This window comes from Chiloscyllium plagiosum, unplaced genomic scaffold, assembly GCF_037043375.1.
Source record: "Chiloscyllium plagiosum isolate Xiang-an unplaced genomic scaffold, Cpla_swu_hap1 HiC_scaffold_3, whole genome shotgun sequence".
NCBI classification, from domain to species: domain Eukaryota; kingdom Metazoa; phylum Chordata; class Chondrichthyes; order Orectolobiformes; family Hemiscylliidae; genus Chiloscyllium; species Chiloscyllium plagiosum.
In genome coordinates, this window is record NW_028270141.1 from 72,734,452 (window position 1) to 72,755,330 (window position 20,879).

Below are 20,879 nucleotides of genomic sequence, written 5' to 3' on the forward strand. Positions count from 1 at the left end.
TTACTTATTTCCCTGGTGAAAAGTTGGCTAAGTTTTTAGACTACTCCCCTAGTTCTCATCTTGCCAAAAAGGAGAAATAGCTCCTTCTGTCTGGTTTATCAGTTTACCTTAACATCTTGAAAGTAAATTGATCCTAATCTCTTAATTTTTAAGAGAACTTTCTACACAGACTGAACACAATCTAGCACCTTGCAAATGATCTGCAAAGAAGTTTAAAGGCCCCACACATTTAAATAAATAGGCTGTGCATAATAAAAATATTAAATAATTTTTGAATGCAACCCTAGTTTGTGTAGTCTCTCCCTTTAATTTAATTGCAGAATATGTATATTTCTGGTAAATATACACTAAGCTCTCTACAGTGCCATGACTTCTATCACCTTGTACATTAATCCTCTTGATGTAAAAGTAAGAATTTCATTAGCATTTGCTGGTATATTTTTTGCATCTGTTATGACCCGGTGAGGAGCAGTGATCAGCCCCTTTTAGTCAACTGCAACAAAAAATTTTTTTTCAGCAAGTGGTTATCATTTTCCAATTAACTTAGTTAACCAGATCAAAAATTAAGGAGAGCCCATTCCAAGGAATGTTTATTCAATGAAAGAGTTTTATTACATTTTGAATCCAAGAAATGTAAGAAATATGACATCAAATGCCCACATAAACAAAAGAAGATAATGTTTACCAATAAAGAGGGTTAGGAAAAAGATGTCTAGTACAGGTAGGGTAATAAAAGCAAATGTAGATCTTAAGAGTACCTTGAGTTTCAAGAAAAAAGAAATCTTGAGTCCAACTGCTTAGCTGTAGCCCTATTTCACCAGGAGTGGCCACTCTTGCAGATCACCTTGATTTCCCTATGAATGGCTCTCCAAGTTACTTTTTCACCAACACTGGTTTTTGAGCTTGAGAGAGGGACAAAGAGCAAAAAGCTGAAAATGTGTTGCTGGAAAAGCGCAGCAGGTCAGGCAGCATCCAAGGGGCAGGAGAATCAACGTTTCGGGCATAAGCCCTTCTTCAGGAAAGCCCTTCCTGAAGAAGGGCTTATGCCCGAAACGTTGATTCTCCTGCTCCTTGGATGGTGCCTGACCTGCTGCGCTTTTCCAGCAACACATTTTCAGCTCTGATCTCCAGCATCTGCAGTCCTCACTTTCTCCACAAAGAGCAAAAAGCCTTTTGACATCTTAATGTTAATTGTTAATGTTGCTTTTTCTGTCCTTGTTTTAAGCAAGCCACTGAATTTTGGTCAGTTTATATCTTTCAAGTCTAGATCATTGGTTTTTCAAACTGAACACTCAACAGGTAACCTTTCATCTCCATTATGTGCAAGTGTGAGTAAGATGAGAAACAAATTTCTTCACACATCATTGGGATTTCAGTGTCTCCTAATTAAGATGGTTGTTCTGTTGCAGCCAGTTTTGTGAGTTGCCTATCCTTGTTAGGTGATGACACCAGCTATTTTGGGTCAATGCTGTCCTTTATTAAAATTGTTTTTAGTCCATGAAATTCTTGGGTATTCAAATTAAATGATTAACAGGTAAGTACAGAGAAGCTATCTCCTGGAGTGTGGCAAGTCCGTGACAAGCAAACGAAGAATTAGAGCAATGGCAACAGGAACAAAGCCAAAAACATTTCTTCGCATAATGGGTAGTGGAAGTCTTGAATTCTCTTTTGAAAAGTTGTTGATAGATCTTTGTTGGGCAAGGTTTTTAGATTAGATTAGGTTACTTACAGTGTGGAAACAGTCCCTTCAGCCCAACAAGTCCACACCGCCCCGCCGAAGCGCAACCCACCCACACCTCTACATTTACCCCTTACCTAACACTACGGGCAATTTAGCATGGCCAATTCACCTGACCTGCACATCTTTGGACTGTGGGAGGAAACCGGAGCACCCGGAGGAAACCCACGCAGACACGGGGAGAACGTGCAAACTCCACACAGTCAGTCGCCTGAGGCGTGAATTGAACCTGGGTCTCTGGCGCTGTGAGGCAGCTAACCACTGTGCCACCGTGCCGCCCAGGGGTTTTAAGGATTCCTGACATTCTGAAGAGGAGTCCTGAGCAGACTCAAAACATAACTCTATTTCTTCTCCACAGCCCTGCTGAGTTTCTCCAGCATCCTCTGTGTTTGATCACTTGGCCTTTATCACTTTGAAGCAAGCTCTGGCTATGAATTAACCACAGTCCTGTGAAAGAACAGAATGGGACAGTGAAGGGATACAATGAGTCAGTGATTTCAATCAGATCACTTCCATATTTATTTTGTATGAATTGAAGGCTGGAGAGCAGAACATTTTACATTTCAAGAATCCAATGTCAGTTTTCATTCAAGAAGATGTAATGAAATTAGAATTAAGATAACGCTCCTTCAGTAATACACCCAAGTCTCAATTCCAGAAAAGCTGCTCCCACTATAGTTAAGTGGCATTTGCCCCATTTCTATTACGATCTATCATTGGATGCTTGTAAATAATATAGTATTTAGTAAAAGAAGCTAATTTTATGCTCAGGTACTAGGATAACTAGGAACAGATTGGAGCCAACCTAACTTGTGTACCATCAGTAGAAAAGATCAGGACACCTTCATGTTTTCACATTCTCAGGATGTCGTCCATATATACACAGAGTCAGTAAAAAGATTGTCATGCCACCTTGTCATAGGGTTTTATAAGATGCCTGCAATCAGGTCACGATATTCACATGGAGGTACAATGGTATTTGGAAACCGTACATACTGGTGTAATTTATCCTATGACCACCTATGATTTGTCACAGCCTCGCAATCTGTAAGCTGAAAGAGCTGATTGAATGGTTGGTTAAATTGATCTCACGTATAAACAAGCAATTTCTATTAATAATGAATAAATATGAACAAAGCAAAGGCAAATGTTTATGCTCTGAAGGCCAAACTTGTATGTGACTAGTTTCTCCTTTTGTGCAAATTCTTGGTCCCCGGAAGCCATGTTGTGTTGTTGAGTATTTTGAAATCAAGGTACAGTGTGGATGAATGATGTGTGAATAATCATTGGTCGTCTGTAATTGTAGTGTTTGTCATTGATGTAGGTCTTGTGGTGGAGCGGCATATAAAACTTTTCACTGTATTTTTCATGTAAAAGTACATGACAGTAAATTTCTATTCTATTCTGTTGTTATCAATAAGGTGATAGGCTTGTGAACAAAAGAATAAATGAACCTTCATTTGTGACAATATAATTTGCTGACTTTTTTTATTGGTAATTCAAACTGTCATTATCTAAAACATAACAATACAGAAATGGAGTGTACAATTTTTGTTTGGTTAGCCTCGTGTCTGTTACTTGCAGAAGGTTATTGTATAAACCAAGTTACAGAGAAATCCAAGTATGTAGGGTTTCTGTTTGCCTGATGTGCAACTTTACACTTTCCTCAAAACGAGTTCTGTCTTTCTCTTTTATCTGACGGAGTTTGAACATCAGGCTTTGCAACAGTAGTGGACTCACATCATTAAGGGCATTTAAATGGTCATTGAATAGCATATGTACGATATTGTCATGATTTGGAGATGCAGGTGTTGGACTGGGGTGTACAAAGTTAAAAATCACACAATACCAGGTTGTAGTCCAACAGGTTTAATTGGAAGCACACTAGCGTTTAGAGCGACGCTCCTTCACCTGACTACAATCTGGTGTTGTGTGATTTTTAGCATGATATTGTAATAGTGTAGGTTAGATGGGCTTTAGATTGGTTTCACAGGTCGGCACAACATCGAGGGCTGAAGGCTATAATGTTCAATGTTCTATCTACACTGCATACTATATTACCTGTCTTTGAGGCATTAACAAATTTGAATACGTGGGGCTTTCTGTCCATCATCTAAGTTGCTAAACACTGTAAATAGTTGAGGCCCAAACACAGACTTTTTCAAGCCACCGCTAGTTACATCTTTAGGACACCTGCCCATTATCCTTAAGCACTATCTCTTATCACTCAGCCAAATCCTAAACAGGTCAATAATTTGGTTTATAATCAATGAGCTTTAGTTTTACTTAACCACTTCTTATCACGATTTATGAAATGCCTTCTAAGAGTCCATATAAATAACACCCATAGGCATGTTGAAATAATTCAGTTTGAGTCACCATTTGTGACTCTCCTTTACAAATCCATTCAGGTGCTCTTTGATGAATTCAAAATATTCAAGGTATTCAGCCATCCAATTCTTAATTATAGACTCGAACAATTTCCTGACTGTAAATGTTAGGCTAATCGCTCTGTAAATTCTCTGGTGGTCTTCCCCACCTTCCTGAAATAGCAGAAGGATAGATATAATTTTCCAGTCGAAAATACAGGTTCCTGAATATAGAGAATTTTGGGGATTGTGGTCAGTACATCTACGATGTTTCTTCTCTTCCTTTAAATTCTTTAGACGGGACGCATCTGGTCCTGAGAATGTATCACTTGTTAGTTACTTTCTTAATTGCATTTTCTTCATTAAACTAATTTTGATTTGATTTGTCTCTGATTTCGTATTAGTGTTTTTGGGAAGTCTGGTATTTTGACCTCTTTCTCTGGACTTGCTAATACAAAGTGACTACTCAGCATGCTTGCCATTACCTTCCCTTCATTGAATTCTTAACGAATAGTGATATATTTGTGTATATTTTGATATGCTTTGCAAGTTTCTTTTCAGACTTCCGTTTTGTAGCTCACTCGATGTGTTTGCCATGCTTTATTGCTCTTTATCTCTGGATCAGTTTTTTTTTGCATCTTTATATAAATTTATTTTTTAGTCTCTTATCTCTTTAATCATCCAAAGAAAATGGAGCTCTTGCACCTCAGACAAGATTAGGTTTTGAACATCTCCCACTGATCTTAAATATTTTACTCATCATCAAATTCGTGCAGTGCTCTGTGCAGGTCTCTGTCTCTTATTGAATTCAGACTTAACTGAGTCTAGAATCGGAGCAACTGTTTTACATATCTTATCTTTAAAGAATATGTTAAACTTGACTATATTACAACCTCCCTTTGATAAATGTTCATGCACTGTTCGGTCACTAACTAAATCAGGCTCATTACTCATTACTAAATTTGATGTGACATGCCCTCTATTTGGTTGTAGGACATATTGCTGCAGTAAACTATTCTGAAACAACTTAAGAATGTCTCCTAAATAAAAACTGAAAGGATTGCAAATGCTGTAAATCAGACGCAAAAATAGAAATAGTAAGAAAAGCTCAGCAGGCCATGCAGCGACTGCAGAGAGAAATCAGAGTTAATATTTTGGGTTGAGTGGACCTTTGCTGATTTCATTCCACAGATGCTGCCAGACCTGCAGAGCTTTTCCAGCAATTTCTATTTTTGTCAAGAATCTTTCTCTCTGTCTCCGCTTGCCCCTGACTTTTACTGCCTGGTTTTCCAATTCCTGCATTTAGAGGAATGCCTACTTGCATCTGCCTCTGTTAGTGGGAATCGATACATCTCCCCACTAATGTCTGAAATCCCTTGTTGCTTTTTCTTAATTCAACCCATCATCTATCTATAACCGATTATTTGGCATTATATCCTGTTTGACCATTTGTGTGATTTTGTTCTTATTTACTAAGGCTAATTCTTCCCCTTCAGTCTTTCCTGTTAGTCTTTAATTTTGTGCGTAATTTCCAATTCGAGCCATTTTGTAGCCATCTCTCAGTGATGGTTGTGATATTGGTGTCTTCTAATTAAAATTTCACCTTCAATTCATTCAATTTGTTTCTACTACCCAATGTGTTTGTATAAGGAGAATCCATATGGTCTTGATATTGTAACTCTTCTGTCAGTTTCTATTATTTCACTCAGATGTTTCTGATTTCTCTCCTAGCTTTGCATGTTCTAATTTTCCCTCTTTCCTCCAAAGCTCAATTTCTATTACTCTCTCTCTTTTCATTTATTTTCAATCTGTTTTCTATGCTATCTTTTGAAACCCTTTGTCCCTAACTCAAAGTTTAAAGTGCCTGTCTACTCCCTATTTATCCCTTTTCATTCTTTGCCACAAGGAGTCTGATCCCAGCTTGGTTTAAGGGAAGTGTGTGTCTTATGAACATGGAGCGGGAGCAGGCCATTCAATAAGTTCACGATTAATTTGTTTATTACTAATTTTATAATAATTAATCTGTCACCTCTAGTCTAGAATTCCACCTATCCCTAATAGCTTTTCAATCCCTTGCCTAACTAGAATCTACCTACCTCTACCTTAAAATATTTAAGGCCTCTGCTTCTGTTTATACATTGCATCTTCTTTTCAGTAAAGCTACCTAATCTAAACCTTCATTTCATTGCTAACATTCAAATTACCCTGACGCCAGACTCACTGCAGTACAGGTTGCCTATCCCTCTTCATTTATTAGAAAACGTAAAGCTCTGGTTCAGAAATATATTGACCCAATAAATGTCATTGTGGCACGATTCTCTTCTCTCAGCTAGGTTCATATCATTATATATGTAATTGGCCGCACCAGCTCGATTCTGCGCTTGCATTTTTCTGAAGTGTTGCCAAAATCTTGTATAAATTTTTCAGATGCTGATCTCCCTCCTTATGGATCAGTGTGTCTCCAATTTGTACTCAATCACAGTGACCAAGTCAGAGAGAGAGAGATTCAATATGTACAGATAACATTTTGCGATTTATGCACCAGGACCCCGAAATTCTGCAGCCTTTCTTCTTTTCAATAATATGCACCACTTCTATTCTTCCTGAAAAAAATCCATACCTCTGATTTCCCCACATTACATTCCATCTGCCAAATTTTGCCCACTTAATCTTTCTGTATCCCTCTGCAGTTTCATTATCTCATTTTCACCATTTGATTTTCCATCTGTTTTTGTGCAATAGTGCATTCACTTCCTTCATCGAAGTCATTAATAAATTACTGTCACTCCAGCACTGTGACATTTCACCAGTTATAGCTTGCCATCTTAAAAATTTCCCTTTGATTAGCCATTCTCCATCCATGTTACCATACTGTCCTCAACACCTTGGGCTCTTAGTAAAGTATTCATCACATTGATTCTTCGCATGTTCAGTCTGGGTGTTACAACCTTCAACACTGGTATGTTATTTGTATTATTGTTGTAACTTGTACATCAGAGTCTCAATGTTTGTTTAAAACCATGGGATCTTGTGCTGATATTCTCTTAAACACTTAGATGTGACTTTTTGTCTACTTTAAAAATGAGTTCCACAAAAGATCATAGCATAAATTAGTGGTCTGGTCTAGGATCTTAACTCTGTGTATGTCGTGGGGGGGGGGGGGGGGGAGGAGGGGGAAGCAGAGCATCTGCTCTTTTGACTACATACAACTGTAAGACATTGCATGTGGAATGATACACACACTCGTGTGAGGTCTCGTTAAATTACACAAATTCCATAAGTTACCTCTAAGGTTTTTCTGCATCTTCGAGACAGATTCAAAACTACCACAACCACACAATTTAAAGTGAGTTATAAAAAGATTGCTTGTGAACAGTACGCTAATCTGTTGCAAAAGATAATCGTACAATCAATCACTGACAGATGGTCAGTCCTTGTTGGTAGTAAGATCTTCAGACACAAATTCAAATCATCTCCTTCCTGCAACCTCTCTCAAAGTTATGCTTAGAGAGTTATACAGATGATCACTAAAGTAAAAGAGTTATTTTCAAGATGATTAGCTAATACCTCTATTCATACTGCAGTAAACCATGTAGAGTTACGGAGTCATACAGCATAGAAACAGACCCTTCAGATCAACTAGTCCATTCTGAACATAATCCCAAATTAAACCAGTTCCACCTGCCTGTGCTTGATCTATCGCTTTCCAAACATTTCTTGTTAATATACTTATCTAAATATCTTTTCAACGTTGTAACTGTACCTGCTTGCACTACTTCCTCTGGAAGTTCGTTCCCCACACGAACCACTCTGTTTAAAAAGAAAGTCCCTTTTTTAAAAATCTTTCTCCTCTCACGTCTAGTCTTGAATTCCCTACACTAGGGAAAAGACGCCTGCCATTCACCTTATCTATACCCTTTATGATTTTATAGATCTCCATAAGGTCATCCTCAGCCTCTTATGCTTCAGTGAAAAAAGTCCCAACCTATCCAGCCTCTCCTTATAATGCAAACCTTTTTGAAATACTTTTTTTGAAATGCTATGTCTTTTCCTCTATAAGTTCTCCATCTCCTTTGGAGTGCTGAATTTTTTTTGTTAAAACCCACCATTAGCTGAATGAAAAATATTTCCCAGCTCTGCCCTAACAGGCCGAGGCACGATAACAGCTTCTGCAAAACTGTTTTTCCTAGCAGCATATGCCCCTTATTCAAGGTTTTTGCTTATCTGTGAAGAGGCAGCTTAGAACCTACAGCAACTTGTTTCATTTTTTTAAAAGCCTCTGGCCTCATAAGGTATGCTCTTTAGAACTTTGGACAACTTTCAAATTTCATCAGATATTAAATCTGTATAATCTGAAAGAGATGTAGGCGATTCTTCAGTTTTCATTTTCCTTTCATGGAACTTGGATAACCCTGAAGAAGGGTCATGCCCAAAACTTTGACTAACTTGCTCCTTGGAGGCTGCCTGACCTGCTGTGCTTTTTCCAGTGCCAAGCTTTATCAAAACTGGATTTTTTTTCTGTATGCGCTCTTCCCTTCAAAGGAGGAATTGGCTGCTAGAGATCCAAATGTTCTGCTTCAGACATTATCAGTTTGAGAGATAAGCCAACTCGCTTTTCCTATGAAAACCAGAGTTTTCATAGACTCATAATTGAAAAGTATTTTCTTTTTATTTCAATCATTTAAATCATCATTCAGTGCATTTTCAGAAAATAGTATAAAAGTATGGAACCTGTAAAGACTTGATTCTGTTTCACCTGCTACAAAAACAAATGAATGTAAGAATTAGGAGCCGCCCATTAGGTCATTCAGCTCATCAAGCCTGCTCCACCATTCCTGATCCATTAGTAAGATTGTGGCTGATCTATCTAATAATTAATTGGATTGACTATAATAGTTGCATGCCCTCCATCAGTGTTTCCCAGATTTTTTTCCCATTGTGATTCTGTTTTAAGAATTCGAAGTTGTTGCTACACATCTGAGCACCAAGAATCTGGGGTAGGAGGTTGAAAGACTTCTGAAAGCGGAGGGCAGGATTCAAAACATCTGTAAATGGTCAGGGGGATGAGGAACAGAACTGCACACAGGTCACTGATGCTTCTGAGCTCACTAACCCAAAGTTTCAGTTTGTAACACAGCTTAAAGTACTGGCCCCAACCTCAGGAAACCCCGCCTAACATGTTTTCTATCCCTTGCATTTAGTTAAATTTAAATTACCTGCTTACCTTCTATAACTGAGATCAAATTCTAGAGTGTGACTCGATCCCAAATACATTGACAAGATTATTTGGATCTATGAGTTTTTGCCAATCTTGAAAATGTAAATGGAGCCTTAATTTAACACACACATCTTGTGTTTCTTAGTCACCAGATTAAAACAGATTAAACTCTTTGCTGAACCTAACCTATACAGGGTACTTGGTGTCAATTTTGCATTATTTTTCTGCAATGCCTGGATGTGCATGCTATAGTACAGTGATGAAGATTGTAATAGAGTGGTAAATTAATAAACCATCTCTGTATGGCCTCCAATACATAGTCCTTCTTCCATAAATAAGGATGGCCAGCACTGTGGGCAGTACTCCAGACTTAGTCTGACTACTGTGCTGTATAATTGAAGCACAACTTTGATTTTAATCTTCAATTCCTTCCAATGAGTGATAGCACCGCTATTTTGCTAAGTACTTGATGTCCTGCATACTAACCTTTTGTGATTCATGCACGAGAGCACCCACGTCCCCCTGCATCCCAGAGCTCTTCAATTTCTCATCATTTCAATAAAATGCTTTTTTTCTTAGTGCCAAAATGGACAATTGCACATTGTTCTACGTTTTACTCTATTTGCCGTATCTTTTGCCCACTCACTTAACTTACCCTTATCATTTTGTAACTTCTTTGTATCCTTCTTAAGCAGGCTTGCTAATTTTTGATAAAGGAAAGTGAGAGAAACTTGTTTGCTGCCGTCTGTTTGAATCCTTGACATTCCACGAATTTTCTGATGTATCCCATTCATACCTGAAGATGTATCACCATTAATCCAGTTTTTCATAGTCCATGCAATCTTGTGTTTTTGTCTGCGTATGTGATTAGTCTCTGTCATTAGTTACATTCCAAAGAGAGAGGCTGACATGTTATATGTTGTCCTTATAGAAATTGGTTTAGATATGAAGTACAGACTGACATTATCAGTACATTTAACTATAGCACTTTATAATTCATAAAATCAGATTTTTGTTTCACAAGTATATCACATAAACAGTGGAATTTGATTAACAGGATGCTACTACAGAAAACACACTTTAATTGCTTCATTAATGTGCTTGAATGTTGTACTTGGGTAACAAAAGCCTTTGTGCTGTTGTTGCATGTGTTATGAACATAGTAAGTTGTTAATTCATGAAAATGGTTGGCACAAACCATCCTTATATGTTGGATATTAGGTTTGTCTTCCACTCTCTACTGCTATTAAAATGTTAGTTCTCGTTCTATTTTATGTGAAGTAGATAGTCCCAGTCCAGTATGAGCATTGTATCACCCCAATTTAAATTACATAATGTTGGTTGCTTTTTTTTTGATAATACCTGAACTCATTGATTGGGTTGCACATTCATCAGCCATTATTCTAATTGATTGATGGAGAGGCTTAGGAAAATGAATGAGCTACCACTGCTCAAATTTGTTCCAATGTATTTTCCTTTCTGTATTTTCTTTCATATTGGCTTGAAATTTGTGATGCTAGGGTTGGAAAACTAAGTAATTTCTGTCATAACTCTGTTGGGACTTGACAGCAAGTTGAGGAGTCTACATGAATGCAAAATAAGTGAATCCATGCTCCTTCAGTGCTGTCCTGTTAAGATTCCTCTAGTATGCAATCCCAAAGCAATCAGTGAATTGATAATACTTCACTTTGACTCTTTAAATCTTCCAAATGAAAACCCTCTCAATATTTTTGACATCTTGAATGAGATATAATTGGATTTTCAAAATGAATTAGGAGGAGTAGGCTATTTGTTTTCTTCAGCCTTCTTCATAAATGGAGTGCTAGCTTCATCATTACTGCTAAATCCTTTCAATGGCCCTGTAAATGTAATTTTATAATCGTCGACTTTTGACTTTCCATGTTATAACAAAAAAAATCCATTACTTGTTAATATCAAAATATTAGTTTCTATCTTAATCAAATCGCGGTTTATCTTGTTACCTAAAAATTGAAATAAAATGGTGTGCTACTTTGAACTTTTTGGTGGGAATTGGCTAATTGGTGACGTTGTTGTTGCATGACTGGAGATCGTTTGATTTGGTTCAAATTTAAACTGCTATAAGGAAAGGGGAACCGAATGCCACAGAGACTGTACTGGGAAACTTTCTTCAAGTCAGGGGCAAGTGTATTTGATTCACTCTTGATTGAAAAAATTGAGCCCATAAATATGGGAGCTTCCTGATAGCCTCCTTTTCTTGATCTGATTCTGTGATTTCAAAGTAAGATTGCTGTGTCACCAGAGTTATGTAATACAAATTGCATCATTAAAACACTTCAAGTTGGCATTTGATTTTCATCATTTAAAGACATTCACCTTATGCTGCTTACTATGTTAATTAATGCTTAATTAAGTAAATTTTACTTATCAATATTAATTTCATTGATTATTGAACTAAAATGTTTATGTTGAAAATCAGTTAGTTTTATAATCTTTTATCATAGAACCCTATAGTTTAGAGCATAGAAAGAAGCCATTTCACTCATTGTGGCAGTGGCATTGCTTGCTGAAATGTCTACTGAAATTCCATGTTCTTCCTTTATTTCTGCTCCTTGTGTAGTTGTCCATTCCAGACAACTACCTAAGTCTTCTGTAAATGACTCTTTTGACTCTGTTGTCATATAAAGTTTTTCACTCTACAATATCCTAGTTGTTTTAGAAAATATGAAAAGGTTTCTCCGTTTCCCCAATGACTTTGCTGCTTCTAGTTATATACTGAATTTCATCACCTGGTTATCCAACTAGCAATCAATGGCCACAATCATTTGCTACTTCCCCTCATAAGATATTCAAACCAATGAAAATCCAGTTAAAAAATATCCAACTTTTGAATGCAAAAGGCATTTATCTATTTATATCCTTCTTGTCACTAGACCATCTGCCTTTCTATGTGGCTGTACTGGCTTACATAAATATCTTTTATTTTAAGAAAAGCCAATATGTATGTTAAGTTGCATAAACAATAACTATTTTATACTCTATCCAACTTATGCAAGAAATTCCATTTGGAAAGTATGGCTGTCTGTCTTCTCACCATATGTATCAATCCAATGCATGTAGTTGATTTTTAAAAATCAATTTCTGTCAAACTCATTTTTAGAATATATGCATACAAATCCTGATGACCATATTGAACTTTCCCATAACAACTAGGGAATATACCAATGTGCTACAATTAGTTAAAGACTAACATAAATTAGTATTAGAAATTAGGGGGAGAAATAGCTAAGAATTTTGTCGTTCACTGTTCAAGAATTTGTTATATATTGGCAAAATCGACAGAAAGAAATGATAATTATTTTTGGTGGTATTTAAATGCATCAATACAGTTGCAAGGTTAATTAAGAAGTAAAAGATTGTTCATTTAGAAAATGTCAGCTGAGTCAAAATCGTTAGAACGTTGTTTTAGTCAGTGACTAATTTCAAGCTAATCAACTGATCATCAATATTGACCTTTTGTCTGACATGATCATCCATAGGACATTGCTATAATTGATGTGGCTTAAGTGGCTTTGTTATTTTTAATATCTAGAATGCCCATTATTTCATTGACACAAATATTTCTGTGCAAAACAGCTTACTTGAATCTTAAGTTATTCTGCTCAAATGTGCATTGTTTTTCTTATATGTGGATGTATTTTTAATTTTTCTCTTGTTGAGATGGATTCATAGCAAAGACAAATGAGTAATTCTGATGCATTATATGGTGCATGTAAGAAATGTGTAATCAATTTTTTATTCATTTACTTTAATGATTGATATCTGGAACATAATTATCCACTTTCATGCTGTACCCATTATTTCTATTTTATTTGCAAGCACTTAATTGCATGAAATGTAAGATTAATTTTTGCATGATTTGTTTGCAGTAAAATGCTAACCAAAGATGATCATTATCAAAAACAGCTAGCATTTGCTTTGTTGATTGTAACTGATTCCACACTTCTATTCACCAATAATTCTTTCTTCACTGTCTGATTTGCTTGCCAGGAGGAGCTACTATTCTTATTCTTATTACCTGTAAGTAGCCAATAGAAGCAAGTCTATTGTTATTTTAAACTTAATGGGGTATTTGGGTACAAATGGTAAGTTTTGACACAAATGATCCTGTTCTAAATCCAATTGGCTGTTAAGAAATATTATATACAGAAAAGAGGTCCTATTTTATTAAATATGTAGTTTAATTTAAAAGTGAAGACCCCAAAATATTTTTAGCAAGTTCAATAAGTATCAGTCGTTGACAAATAATTTGGATTTTTTAGAGTTGAAATTTAACTTGAAACATCAATTTTACGTTATTTCAGTCCAAAATGTCAAAATGATCCACTCATTGATCATTTAATTAGAATCAGTCTCATAACTGCTCTGTTTCAGCTGCAATCAACATTTAATGTCAATGTGTATAAAATGGCAGGGTCGCCACTTGTACCTCATTAAGAACTGTTAACTTTACTGAATGACATTTTTATGACAACAAACTCTAATAAATGCGATGACTTACTCTTGTCAGCGCACAGTGTAATGCTTAATTATACATGGTGCGCATAAATACTTTTAAAGTAATGGAAGCAATTTACAAGTCAATGACAGTGGGGAATTTCCTCATGAAATATGGTCATTCTGAGTGTTCAAACGTAGACTCAGTAGTGACCTTCCAACAGGCTAATGTTTAAAATAGAATGGGAAAAGAGAACTAAAGATTTATTGGGGAATTATAAAATTATGCTGTCCTCAACATCAAGAATTTTACAAGTTAGCAAAACACTGCACAAGCAAAATAAAGATTCAATAGGTTCCATCAAACAAATACTGCTCAAAAATCTTTATCAATAGCAGCCTTCCATCTCAGAGGCTGAGGGTTTGTATCCCAGTGGTGGCGTCTTTGCTGCTGAGGAAGAAACTAGGCTAAGAAGATGCATGATTTGTTGACCTCTGTTTCCTCTGGGCTCGATTAATGACCATCTGCCCTTTTTTATTTCTGCTCTGTTCTTTAGACATACTTCCAACTAGTCAGTTTCTAGAGATCAAGGCCATCAACAACTGTAGTTGTCTTTGTAGTGAAGGTAAGGTTGTCAAGTAGATTGTGACACCCATGGCCAATTCAGTATAGAGAATTCTTTAGATATATGGTCATCATACATTCAGAGAATGTGGTCAAGTGAGTGCAGACATCATAGCTGAGCAACAAGTATGTACTAATGGAACTGGCACATTCTGGTACCTCTAAGTTTGTGGTATTCTTCTGATAAGAGATGTCATGGATACATCTGAGACAGCAGGGAGAGAAATGATTTGTTCTGGAAGGAAGTATCAGCTACACAAAACTTGTGGTGATACCAAAGCTCAAGTAATATCTGCCCATTCTCATTTTTTTCCAGACGAGGTTGCTTGAGACAGAAGGTCTTAAGGTCACTCTTATATTGAAATCTCCCAGTAGGTAAAGATGTTCTGACTGAAGGTTTCAGCTGATGGCATCCAGATTCTCTATGAAGTGAACTTTGAGCTTCTATAACAGATTGAGCATGGGACATGAGGTTAACTGCTCCCGTTTGAGTTGAGATCCAAATTGGAGTGTACCATTATCGAAAGTAGAAATTTTGTAAAAGCCACGAGGAATCTGTTTTCCATTGTGGTCATGAGGATGCACAGCTCAAGACCAGTTGGTGGACAGGTTGTGTACTGACAGGGAGACTTAGGCACTTGGTTCTTCTTCAAACTGCTCCAAGCTGGGGACTGGACTAAGAATGAGAAGCAAAGTAGCACATCAAATCAGAAAACATGTGAACTCTCTTCACATATGTCACATTGACCTGATACAACCTTTTATTAATTATAAAACTTAAGGTTCTTCTCAGCAAAGCATGTTTGGTTTCACAATATCATCTGCATCATGATTTTCTTTCTCTATCCCCTCTGTAGTGCTTGCACCACTGCTTTGTGTATGTTCCTCAGCTTTTCCATTTAAGAGTTTTGTTTTGTTAAATAATAAAAACTGGCTGCTTTCATTCAATCTCAAATAGATACTAAATTGTTTTGTTTTGTCTGGGGAGAGGATGCATAGGAAGTACTTGGCTGGAAACAAAACAGTGCAATTGAAATATGCCACATGTTCTCTGGAGTCCTGCAGAGAGATTGTCAGTAGTTTGAACAGAGAATTGAATTACTGAAAATAAATTTTCATTTGAAATCTTGACATGCATATAGATATCATTGTATTGTCTTTTGGTTTTTGTGTCAAAGCTTATGAATTTGGCCTCTTACCCTTGACATCTGTTATTTTAGTGTATGCTAAGTGTGAAGTGCAAAAATCAATGAAAGATCTGAGGAACTGTTATTTATTTTAGTTTGAACAATGTACATTGATGTAATCTGAGTGTCTTATTGTGAATAATGCCCTCTACAACACTTTGTAAAGTTTCCATTATCCCACACATAATGTTTGATTGCTTGAATGATAGTTTACAAAAATAGCTGATCAGTTTGTAAAATGGTAAAGAAATGCATGAAGAAGTCATACTTTTAAGCTGATAGTTACAATTGTAAAATTATTCTGTTCAAGCCCTGTCATTATCCAAAATAATCTTGTGGATCCATACAAATGATACCAATTGTATGTTAGCTTAGCAGACTCATCATCTCCAAGGGAGTTAACTTGTTTATAGAATCACATTTATCATTCATTAATCAAATCACTCACTCCATTAATTAGATCACTGATGGGCACTGTCAAACAGCAACCAGCATCAACATAAAATTTCCTACTGCCCACAAATGAAATCACAACCAGCATTGGAAGCTGTCAAAATTACAGAAATTATATTCCACACATTTTTCATATTAAAGTAAAATCTGATAATTTGTTGAAAAAGAAACAGATTTCATTTGAAATAATTTCATGAAACTAAAATTTAGATATCTATTTATTGCATGGCAGAAATTTAAGATCTAATGGTGGTCTTTGGGCGGTCTTTGCTCAATTTAGCTCAAAATCAAAGATCTTTAAAACATAAACGAACTGGACAATAAGTGGCCACACCATTCCCAATTCTAATAACCAGATGTAACTGACTCCTGTCTTTCCATTTGTGCAAAGGACTTGTTGACCTAGATGCCTACCGAAGTTGAGATTGATACGTTTTTGTTTGTTGAAATTATGAAGGGATATATAATAAATGCGGAGTGTTGAGGTGCAGATCAACCATGATGTAATGAAACAGCAGTACTGCCTTGAGAGGCTAAATGGACTAATCATGCTGCTATGTAAATTAACCCTTTAGATATGCAATTTTGGAGTTGTGGTTTTGTATCATTTGCAAAAAGATTACGCTCACCAGTGCTAATGCTGTGAAATTTGTGAAAATTCACATGCTGTGAAATTTGGCAAAACAAGTTACTTTGTTGATAAGTAATTCACTGTGTAAAACAACTGAGCAGTAATTGAATTCTTTTATCATGCAATTGAAAAATAAATGCAGACTAGTATTTAAACAGTTCCTTCCATTGTTAGCTGTGGCTCAATGGGTAACATTTTGCTCTCTCGAGTCAGAAGGTTAAGGGTTCAAGCCCCAGTCCAGCATGTTAACTCAAAATATGTCTAAAACTCCAATGATATACTGAGAGAGCGTTGCACAATCAGAAGTGCTGTCTTTCACGAGATGTTAGAGAGCTCAGGTCCACCCTCAGGTAGAGTAAATGACCCTGTCACACTATTTTCTTAAAAAAGGGAAGTATCCTCTCGTCTTATGGCCAATGTGTATCCCTTAATCACAGAAACATATCAATTGAATATAATCATATTTCTGCAAAAGATATATGCAAGTCTTTTTCTTATGACCGCAGAACATCGAAAACACTTGGCAACTAATTAGATAGATAGTCATTGGACTTTGCTGTTTTTTTTTAAATGTAGTTTCCTCTATAAAAGTTTCTTTATCTCACAAAGTATATCAAGTCTTTGTGTTAAACCTAAATATTTACCATACTGAAACTGTGCATAAAAGCTGTTTAATTATTTGCTTTTGTGGATTGCAGTAAGCTTGCAAAGAAACGTAAGGACGCAGTAGGGAATGCTCGCCAAGAGATGACTCATATGGTGAATGCAATGGACAGGAGCTACGCTGATCAAAGCACACTTCATGCTGATGAGCCGCTGTCGATCAATTTTATGGACTCTCACAACTTCAGTCCTAGATGTAAGTATTATATGTTTCACTATTATTGTTGTAAAACACATCTTTGAAAAGTTAGATGGAGATCACCTCAGGGCATTTAAAACGATAAAAGGTATAGACATGTATTTTTTAAGAAGCACAAAAAACAACATTAATGTTCAGTTAGCAAAAGACTAGACGAGCACTCATGAATTCTCAAAAAATATAGTTACGTCGGCTGAAAAGTGAGGCCAATTACATTAGGTATCTTACCAATCTGGCAAATTCAGAAAATCGAGTGGAATCAAATCAAGGGGTCAGATTTCAGGCAACCTTCCCAGGTCATGATTCTGATGTGTAGACCAGGATTGCGTATTCCAGCACCGACCCAGCAATTGGCAGGATGGGAGTACTTTTACATGTGATTTACCACCATGTTACGGGATTAAAGGGTTTGAGTTCCGTGGAGAGGCTGGATAGGCTTGAACCTTTTTCACAGGGGCATTGGAGGCTGAGGGGTAACCTTATAGAGATTTATATGATCATGAGGAGCATGGGGAAAGTGAATGACAAAGGTCTTTTCCCTAGGATGAGGGAGTTCAAAACCAGGGGGCATTTTTTAAGGTGAGAGGAGAAAGATTTAAAAGGGACATATAGAGGGTGGTTTGTATGTGGGATGAACTGCCAGAGGAATTGGTAGATGCAGGTACAATTACAATATTTAAAAGGCATTTGGATAAGTACGTGAATAGGAAAGGCTTAGATGGATATGGGCCAAATGGAGACAAGGGGGATTAGTCTAGTTTGGGAAAAGTGGTTGGTGTGAACAAGTAGGATGAAAGGTTCTGTTTCCGTGCTGTATGACTGTAAGCACAGGTAAAATTAAGTTCCGATGTCTGATGCCCAATTGCTGCAACAACCAGAAAGTCAAAAGCCTGTTTGCCATGGACAGTGGGTGTCTAGGACCCCCAAATTCCCATTGAAGCTGACCAGTATATACTCCTTATGCTTCAAAGGTCCAACAACCTACCTTCCCTGAGCACATAACCCCAAGCCCCCCCTGCAGTCTACCAATTTCCAACTCAATTCACTGGTGAGCCAGTGGGAAGTGAGAACTCCAGCAAAGGAAATCCCATTACTTGTACTATGTGAAGTTAGCGACTTTCATTTCCTCGTTTGCTGACTTCTGTTGATGCCGTGAATGATGTCTAGTCTATTTTCGGAGTTACTAAATGCTACACAAATACGTTGTCCCTATTACTATGACATCTTATCTGACAGAGAGTGAAAAAATGTGATAAATTAGATTTACCTTTCTTCTTTTCTGGTTGGACATGAGAAAAAAATTTGTATTCATATGCCTAGGATATCCTGAAGGCCTAAAAAGCCAATGGATTTCACTTTAAAGAGCAGTGGAAGCTGATGCATCACCTAATTTGTACACAATAAGATCTTAAAAACAGCATTGAGGAGCTTTATTTGTACTTCAATGGATGTAGCTGAAACCATACCATCTTTTGCATCTAGTTGAAATGGCACATCTGAAAGACAGAAATTGTGGAGTGTGCCTCACTCATGTCAGGTGGTCCGTTTGGTTTTATTTATGCCTTTGAGGATTTTTAGTGGTTAGGTGCAACTGAGGGGCTTGCTAGGCCATTTCAGAGGGCAGTCAGGAATCAACGTTTCTGTGGGAGCCCAATCAGCTAATTGGGCCATTTGACCTATCTCGTCTGGATTGGCTGTCCAAATGAGCCCCATGAATTAATGCCTTCTCTTGCTTTTTTTTTCCCCCACATACCTTTGCACGTTGGATGATTTGATTTAAAAATAAAAACAGTTGACTCAAAAAAACTCTAATAAATTAGTTGGACAGTATTTTTTCCTGGAGCATCAGAGGCTGAGGGGTGACCTTATAAAAGTTTATAAAATCACTAGGGGCACAGATGGGTTGAATAACCAAGGTCTTTCCCCAGGGTAGTGGAGTCCAAAACTAGAGGCCATAGGTTTAAGGTGAGAGAAGAAAGATTTGAAAGGGACCTAATGGGCAACTTTTTCACGCACCAAGTGATGCGTGTATGGAATGAGCAGCCAGATGAAGTGGTGGAGGTTGGTACAATTACAATATTTAAAAGGCATCTCGATTGGCATATGGATCGAAAGGGTTTAGAGGGATATGGGCCAAATGCTGGCAAATGGGATTAGATTAATTTAGGATGTCTGGTCAGCATGGATGGGTTGGACTCAAGGGTCTGTTTCTGTGCTGTACAACTATATGACTCTATGACACGAGTTCCCTTTCATGAAGCCACGCTGACTCTGCTTGATTAGATTACGATTTTCCAAATGTTCTGCAATTACTTTCTTAATATTCACTTCAGTACTGGAAGGATGCTGTGCTTTCGGAATGCTATCCTGGTGATCAGATATAAAATTGCAGTAAAGTACCACAGGTAGATATTTAGAATCACATGCAGAATTCATCCAATGTATGAGATCGTGCTCTGTGCAAACTGGCAGTCACATTCAGTATCAAAGGGACAGACCCTTTGACCCAACAAGACTGCACTGACCTACAAAGCCTTTCTAAACTAAAAACCTTGTACTTCTATGCAATTCCTATCCCTGTATTCTCTGCCTATTCATGTGTCTATCAAGATGCCTCTTAAACATTTCTATTTTATCCACCTCCAGCACCACCTCTGGCATCTCATTCCAGGCACTTAACATCTCTGTGTAAAAAAAACACACATGACTCTCACATCTCCTTTAACACACAACCCTCCTGCCGCCACCCCCTCGCTTGCCTTTTACCTTGAGGCTATGTTCCACAGAAATTGAGATTTCTACCCTAGCGAAACACTCCGATTCTTTTTGTGCTTCTCATAGATTTGTTAACCTCTATCATGTCGCCCCTTTTCCTTCAAGGTTTAAGTGAAAGCAAACCAAGTTTGGCCAGTCTCTCCTCATAGCTAATATCGTACAAACCAGGCAAAAATCCTTAAAAAAACATTTCTGTAGCCTCTCAAAAGCCTCCGTACCCTACTGGTAGTATGGTGTACACAATATTCTAACTGTTGCCCTACTAAAGTTCTATACATCTGCAACATGACTTGTCAATTTTTGTACTGTCTGCCCTGACTAATGGAGACAAACATGCCATATGCCGCCTTGATGATCTTATCCATTGTGTTGCCACTTTCAGGAAACTGTGAAACTATATGCCTCAATCCTCTAAGTTGATGCTAGCCAGGGTTCTGCCATTTGATGTATTCTTCCCTCCTGCATTAGAGCTCTCAAAATACATCACCTTGCATTAGTCTGGATTAAATTCCATCTTCTATTTCACTGCTCAAATCTCAAACCTA

At 37.1% G+C, this 20,879-nt stretch overlaps 1 protein-coding gene across 10 annotated transcripts in view; it reads left to right on the top strand.

Moving 5' to 3' along the window:
• ptprk (protein tyrosine phosphatase receptor type K) overlaps positions 1-20,879 on the top strand; it is a 586,179-nt gene that overhangs the window by 487,301 nt on the left and 77,999 nt on the right. For 6 of the 10 annotated variants that reach the window (XM_043683662.2, XM_043683679.2, XM_087980442.1 and 3 more), the window contains 2 exons: positions 13,355-13,384; positions 17,396-17,556. In XM_043683662.2, the coding sequence (XP_043539597.1) occupies positions 13,355-13,384; positions 17,396-17,556 (191 nt within the window). The remainder of the gene's footprint in view (positions 1-13,354; positions 13,385-17,395; positions 17,557-20,879) is intronic. The other 4 variants (XM_043683684.2, XM_043683694.2, XM_043683702.2 and 1 more) reach the window with 1 other exon arrangement.